Genomic DNA, 8,393 nt, shown 5'->3' with positions numbered 1-8,393 from the left:
TTCGATATATATTTACGATTCTGATGATAAAAATACGTTTCAGACCGCTACTTTTTTAATTTACTGTCTTAATAATATACTATCGGATGGGCACATAAGCAGATTTTACAACTGAAAATCTATGCACAAAATTTGATAAAAGTCTATAAATTTGAAATAAAGTTCATATATTAAATTTTATTCCTCTAGGCCAATGAAATTTTGCGTTTTTGTATTCATAAAGATATACTCATAACTTCAAAGTTGTGTTTTTAGGATTCAAAGGGGTGTAAAATGTGGAATTTGAATAAAATATAAAAGTTACAGACAGTTGCAAGATTTTTGACAGTTGCAATAATCTTTTTAAATTATTCTTGTATGGGGAAACAAAACGGAAATGTTTTTTTTCTTTTGAAATTTGGAAAAAATAAAGCAATTTCCATTTTTATTAAACTATGCTAAATAGCTAATCAGAATATAAAAATAAAATTCAAAAACTGTATGCAATGTCTTTATTTACACAGAAATACATATATTTATTACATCGAATATCAAATTCGATTATCACATGAAGTTATCAAACTGGGATTTGTTTGGAAACATAACAATACAGTATAAAATTTAAAGGATATTCGAACTTCTAGTCCGATGTGTCGTAGCATGCTATAGGATTGTATCCTCTGATTTTATTTCATTAAAAAAGTACATTTAATTTAATAATAAGCATAATGTGCACATAAAAAATATATACATCGCTGAAACAGACGTTTGTATAAATACTGAAACTAAAACACTGAAAAATATTTTATAAAATAAATAAAATATTTTTAATTTATTTAAAAATAGAGGGAAAAATCTAAAACTTGTAACATGGACGGATTAATTTCTTAAATTTTAAAGTAGTAAAAAAATTATTTTCGTGCAATAATATATTTTGATATTAAAGATTAAAATATTATAAGTTTGAAAAAAATTTCATTAAAAATATATTTAAAATTTTGAATTAATACTTGGTGTGCACATATTAAGCAAAAAATTACTATGGGCTGACTCTAGTACTATACGTTAAACCTATGTCAAAAGTTTTGCCGTGTTAAGCATTTTGAACGATTTTTGTGGCAGGAATATCGCTGTTCACTGATTGAATTTTTAAATTTTATCAGATGTTAAAATATTTCCTTTGCATTTTTCTAATGACATTAAAATGAACTTCACTGCCAGAGTGATATTGAGATGATGGTGCATTAGGTGGAATCATTAGAAACTCCAGAATCCTCTTCTTTTAAAGTTGTTGTAACAGGGAGGCTGCTGGCAACCATTTCCAGAACTTTTTAGCGGGATGTATGTAGTCCCCCCGTCTTCGGATGGAAGGCTAGAATGAAAATAAATGCTTGATAAAAATGATAATTTTCAACAAGGAATGTGAACTATGCATAGATCATTGGGAAAAAAATGTTTTAGGAGAGACATGATTCAACTCAAATACTTTCATCTTCGGAAGCATTGTTAACATAGTGGAAGTAATATGGTTAAATTCACAAAGTTAGTAAGAATTTTTTTTTCGTAAACTGCATATAATTGTTTTAACTCTGATTACAAAAAATTTAGGGAGAAATACTATTAAAACTTTTAGTACTAAGCAACCCACATAAGGGTAATAGTTTGTTTATTCCAGAAGAATGATGACATATTACTGTGGCAATGTGACACACAACTAGTGTTTTTTTCGATGACACACTACTGCTATAATGTGACATACAGCTCCTGTTGTACTCGATGACACATTACTGTTGTAATGTGACACCACAACTACTGTTGTTCTCGATGACACACTACTGTTGTAATGTGACACATAACTACTACTGCTCTCAATGGCACACTATTGCTGTAATGTGACCCATGACTACTGCTGTTCTCATTGACATACTAGTATTGTAATGTAACACGCAACTATTGTTGTTCTCGATGACACACTATTATTATAATCAACAATATTATGTTATTGAGAGAAACAATAATGCCTCAGATTTCTTAGAGAGCAGGACGCACCCGTCTGCAAAGACTTTTAGTGTAAGCATCATACAGGATGTTCATTAAAGTCCATCTACCCCACATTAGCTTGAGAACTGTAACTATTGATGCAAATTTGGTATCTAGATATAATTAAGTGACCATACGGTACGATGAAATCGGTTACAGTGCCAACCTGGAGACAAGCACTACAGTTAGCTTTCCTATCTCGAAACTGATACAAGATACTGGAAAACATCAATTACAAAATTGCAGCGCTTCTTTCATTTAGTACGGTAAGAAGTCTGAGCACAATGATACTAAGAACAAAAGGTGTAAGACACTCATTTATTTGATTAGAATTTATAACACTATTACGATACAAAAGCATTAGAAATAAAACAGACCAATTTGTTAGTCTTCGAATTACTCTTTGTCATCGAGTCGACAATTATTGTTCAAAGGAAGATCTTTCCTCTAGTTATCGATAGACGTTATGTCAAAGAATTAGAAAATCACGGCCAAACAAATACGCGAGCTTTATATGTTTATTTCTTAGCATTATTGCTTAGAGTGTTTTCATACTAAATCAAAAATGTTCGAAAATTATTTGGTCAGAATTTCTAACACTATTACGATACAAAAGCATTAGAAATAAAACAGACCAATTTGTTAGTGTTCGAATTACTCTTTGTCATCGAGTCGACAATGATTGTTCAAAGGAAGATCTTTCCTCTAGTTATCGATAGATGTTACGTCAAAGAATTAGAAAATCACGGCCAAACAAATACGCTAGCTTTATTTATTTATTTCTTAGCATTATTGCTTAGAGTGTTTTCATACTAAATCAAAAATGTTCGAAAATTATTTGGTCAGAATTTCTAACACTATTACGATACAAAAGCATTAGAAATAAAACAGACCAATTTGTTAGTGTCCGAATTACTCTTCATCATCGAGTCGACAATGATTGTTCAAAGGAAGATCTTTCCTCTAGTTATCGATAGATGTTACGTCAAAGAATTAGAAAATCACGGCCAAACAAATACGCGAGCTTTATTTATTTATTTCTTAGCATTATTGCTTAGAGTGTTTTCATACTAAATCAAAAATGTTCGAAAATTATTTGGTCAGAATTTCTAACACTATTACGATACAAAAGCATTAGAAATAAAACAGGCCAATTTGTTAGAGTTCGAATTACTCTTCGTCATCGAGTCGACAATTATTGTTCAAAGGAAGATCTTTCCTCTAGTTATCGATAGATGTTACGTCAAAGAATTAGAAAATCACGGCCAAACAAATACGCGAGCTTTATATATTTATTTCTTAGCCTTATTGCTTAGAGTGTTTTCATACTAAATCGAAAATGTTCGAAAATTTTGCAGCTGAATTTATTTCCCGCATCTTGTACTGTTTTCGAAAAAAGAACACTATCTACAGTGCCACTAGAAGGCGCTGTAACTGATACCACACTGCAGAACATGGTCATATTATTATACCTGAACACTAAGTTTAAGGCACTAGTTATCGCCACTTTGAAGGGTGGTAGAAGGACATCAGTTTTGTAGAATGTTTTGAACAATTTTTGTGCTATGAATTTGAAGTATGTTTGCTTAGAAACATTATTCTAATTTATTCATTATTCTTATTTTATTGCATTTTTTTTAAATCTTCTTCGAATGAAAGAAAAATTGTGATAAGAATTGTAGTAGCAGTTTTTTTAAAAAGTGTGTTTTTGTTTATCTATTTTATAATCTTTCACATTGTCATTCCAGTTGATTGAGTTCCTAATTCGAACGATTTATCTAGCTAATTTGTCTTGTTATTCTTTATTATAGAATAATAATTGGATCGAATTATTGGCCAGTTCTTCAACATTATTCATTTTTAAGAGTAATTTGACCGAATTATCTGACTGATTCATTCGAATTATTTATTTTTATATGAAAGTAATTTGAATGAATTATTTGACTGATTCATCCGAAATAAATATTTTAAATGTCAATTTGTCGAATTTTTTTATTCAATTGACCGATTATTTTTTTCTGTGTCAGCCTTTTTATTACACTCAGAGTCAGTTACTTACAAATGGATTTGGTTGAATTGCAGTAAAAAAGCTTAACAATATTTCTACTCCCACCAAAGCATTATTTAACTAAAAATATTTCATATTCAAATTTTTCAGCATTTCACATTCAAGTTTCTAGGTTATTTTTTTAAAAAAAGCATTCAGTCGGAGAGAAAATAGTAGACCTAGTTTTAGTTCTTTTTTTTGGTTCCTAAAACATACATAGAAAAATAAAACGCATGAAAGAAGTTTATAAAGATAAATTTAAAAAAAATATATATTTACAATAAGGTTTGATAAATTTTAATGAAAAAGTCCTGGCTAATTTACATTATTTTTTCAAATTTTAAAAACGGAAACAGAAGAAATGTTGCCGAAGATAGCTCAATCTATCAAATGTGTAATGGAATATATAGTTAAGTAATACCACTAATATATTCAAATTCACAACATGTAATTAGAGACTTCTTATGGTTGTCACCGTTGTAGGAAAGATACTTCTTATGTAGATGGGCCATTTTCAAAAAATTCAATTTTCATTCAAAAAACAAAACTCGTTAAATAGTAGAAATGAATTGTTTTTATTTTTTGATGTATGATTCATTTTTAATAATGCTGTGAAATAAATTTTTCAAATTCTCTCTTATTTGGCTCCAAAATTTCAAGACAAAAATTTAATAATACATTAACTGATAATTATGTTCTGGTTTGGTTTGGTTTAGCTATTTTAGCGTCCCCTTTGAAAACACATTTGGGCTATTTTGGAACGGACCTCGTAATTTTGAACCGCGGTCAGATGACGAGGACGACGCCAGAGCTGTCATCCCCACACCACACCAGCGGAAGGACGTTTGGTTAGGACGGATTTAACGTACAACTGACCCCCCCTTACACGATGGTTCTTCGGTGGAATCGGGTCTCGAACCTGAAACCCTCCGGTTCCGAAGCCGAGACTTTACCACCAGCCCACCGCGGCCCAATAATTATGTTCTGAAAATGCTGCCAAAGTGTATTTTCACTAAGTAAAAACGCATAAAATTTCAAAATTCTAATACATCAGAAAGTGAATGAAAAATTGATGATAAAAAATAATCGATAGTAAAAAAATCGATACTAAAATTGCATGTTTCTTTAAACATGAAACAAAAGAAGTTAAATAAATGTGAGCTAAAAACAATTTCTTAAATATTCTTTTATTATTGCACTAAAAGGTGGAAATGTTTATGTTTTATACGTTTTTTATTTTTTTTGTCCATTATTTAAAAATCTTTATAATAAACATCACGGATTCGTCAAATCTGTTGTTTTTAAATTCGTTACCAAGTAGCACCACAAGTCTATATTCGATATTTAATTAACCTAATCGTCTAAATCATCATAATTAAGCTATGGAAATATTAAAATAAAGTATCCTCATTATGATGTATGAGCCTACAAATTTTTAAGGCTCTAACACATGAATGAGCAAGTGAAAAGTCGTTTACAAAATTCCCTCTTTGCAAACACATGTTTCAAACTAAAAGAAGAAGAAAAACTCACGCGATAATTGTATTTCCTCCTACTTTGATGGGTATGGGTATGGGAATGGGTAACGGTAAGAAACTGTTCCTCTGCAAAGAGTTGGCGAGAAGAGCTGCGGCCATGATCTTGTGCATGTGGTAACCATTGGCGATTTGTACGAACAACAGCAATGCAATAGCCAACAGCCATCGCCAATTTTTCACTTGTCCCATCGGTACTAACTCAGATAATATCTGGAAAAGAGAAATGGTTATATAAAACATTACGAGCAGCAATATGAATCTCCGCAAACTATTAGTAAAAATAGTTATAAAACATCGAGAAGAGATATATGTTTCTCTGATCTTTGAATTCAATGTTGGTATTCCTTATGTATATTTATATATATAGTTTCTAATTAATTTATACTCTAAAAATAATTTCTTAATCGCTCGAACTTCATCTTCACTGTTAAATAGAGCAGTTATTATTTTTCCTTCGGAACCAAAACACTGTATCTACAAATTCTTTTCGGAAACAATATAAGTCCAGAATACTCTCTCTCTCTCTTAGAATTTTCTTTGATCTCTCTAATTTTACTTAGTAGAATTGTAAGCTGATAAATAGTTCAACTTTTCTTCACTTCTTGAGAAAAATGAATTAAAAATATAATTTCAAAAATAAGATTCGTTCAGAAGTATTTATATGACTGTAAATAAATTTTAAATAAGAAAAGCTTTTAGAAATCAAATCAACGTTCAAATAAAAACAGCATTATTCCAATTTTATATAATAAATGATTAAATAAATAAATCAAGTTGTGCACTATCTACAATCAAATAAAATTATTCAACATGTTAAAACACTACCTCTCAAATAAAGTTATAAAAAAACATATAAAACGCTTTTTTTTTACTATATGAATTGTCATAAAAAGGAGAAGAATTAATCTCTAAGATATTATTGCTACATCAAGAATATCAAAGCTTTTCGAAAGAAAAATAAATAGTGATAATTTATGTCCATAAGACATTACAGAATAAATCTCACAGGAAGTTAAAAGATCTTACGTAGCTATTTCTTTTAAACAAAATGCAATTTGTGTAATTATGAGAATTAAAAAGACAGTTATTAATTGAATAATAAGGAAATTTAAATTAGAAATTAATTCAATTATAAAAAAAAAATTATTTCTGATCTCTAAGTGCTCAAATTCTTCTATCCTTTCTTTTTCGTGTATTTCGAGGCGATTTATTTAATTTTAATTTTAATTTCATTTGATTAAAACTAAGCAGTATTTTGGAGGATTTCCCCGATTATATCCAAAAAATATAAAACCACAAAAATTAATTTACTCCATCTCAAAATATAAAGCATTGTTTTTTTCAATGATACATGTTTTGTTACGATAAAATGTTTTGTCTAGATTTTATCAACTAATAAGGAATGTTTTGAAGCACATTTAAGATAGTATTTTCGTTACTGTAAACAAAACCGAAATCGTTTTCATTATTGTTTCTAATATTTCATCTCGGCTTTTTTTTAATTACATTTTTGATGTTTAAGTTATGAAGATTCGATTTATTTTATAATATTGGATAAGTTTTATGTAAAGCATTCTGTTAATAAAATTATTGATTAATATAGTGAATGCAGCTAACGTTTGACTTCAAAAATAAGCAATGACTATTTTTTAAGTTCGTCCATTTTTAAACACTTATTTTATTTTTCTCTTTATTGAAAAAGAGGAATTTTTTAAAATAATCTTAAAATATATTGCGTAAATCGTGAAATATATTTTGTGCTACATGCAAAACATCAATTCTAAAGATTCTTCTTTTCTTTCTTATATTTTTTTTAAGAATATACTTTGATTAGTTGAAATTTAATCAATTTCTTTTAAACTTCCCGTTATATATGAAGTGACAGAAAATTAGAGAGAAGCATAACATAAGGCCCATAACTGAATAAGGCTTCTAAGATAATGCAAATTTTTCACATAATGCAAGTTTCGAAATCTATTAAAATTTCAAATTCAAAATACTTTACTAACAAAATTCATTAAAGCAAAATTATACAAAAAAATTAAATTGACGTTATAAGCAACCAATAAATCAGGGAACTAACTGGTCATAAAAGGCGATTAATATTTGTTAAAATCAACGCATCAGAAAAAAGAAAATTTTGAATGGTCATTATATTTCGAATAGCTATTGCGAATTTTTAAGAATGCAGGAGTTCTTTTAGAAATCAAGCAGAAAGCTACAAATCCTTACCTGCAATGGAGCGAGTGCTGTCCATGTCCAACACTCAGCATTCCGCGTAGCCTCCTTTTATGCTCCTCGACGCCAGCGGACCGGAACGCCAGGATTCGTCCACAATTTCTCGCTGAGGAAAAAAAACTCCTTTTTAACTACAAACCTCCCATAGTAAACCTTGTTAGGATGCGCAAACGTGAAGTCAATGGATTGGACTAAGTGAAGAATCGGGACTCCATCTGTTTAGCGGCATAACTTGGGTTGAGGATAGGAATTATTATCAGAATATTAAAAATTTACTTTAAGAATTTAAATTTTTTCCTTTTATATGCGAAATATACAAATGAAAAATATTGTAATTACAAAAAAATAATATAATCGACTCGGGTTTCTAGCGAATTCCTACATTTTAGATCACTCTGAATTAGAAAAAAAACATTTTTGGAATTGTGTTTGTGTATTTGTATCAAAAGAATGACTCAAAATACAACGTGATAGTAGGATGGATTTGATATATAACTATAACGCCAAAATCGGAAATTCATGTCAGATGTTGGATAAAATCCCTCCAAGGG

General features: G+C 29.4%; 1 protein-coding gene across 1 annotated transcript; it reads right to left on the bottom strand.

Moving 5' to 3' along the window:
- Positions 1-496: 496 nt before the first annotated feature.
- Positions 497-7,853, bottom strand: LOC129964059 (uncharacterized). The gene is made up of 3 exons (XM_056078732.1): positions 7,837-7,853; positions 5,600-5,814; positions 497-1,351 (listed from the first exon to the last, which is right to left on the bottom strand). The coding sequence occupies exons 2-3, from the start codon at positions 5,791-5,793 to the stop codon at positions 1,237-1,239; spliced, it is 309 nt and encodes a 102-aa protein (XP_055934707.1). The 5' UTR covers positions 5,794-5,814; positions 7,837-7,853; the 3' UTR covers positions 497-1,236.
- Positions 7,854-8,393: the final 540 nt, after the last annotated feature.

Source organism: Argiope bruennichi, chromosome 3, assembly GCF_947563725.1.
Source record: "Argiope bruennichi chromosome 3, qqArgBrue1.1, whole genome shotgun sequence".
Lineage (NCBI taxonomy): Eukaryota > Metazoa > Arthropoda > Arachnida > Araneae > Araneidae > Argiope > Argiope bruennichi.
The sequence above is the reverse complement of the archived record's forward strand: the minus strand, read 5'-3'. Positions and strand labels throughout refer to the sequence as shown.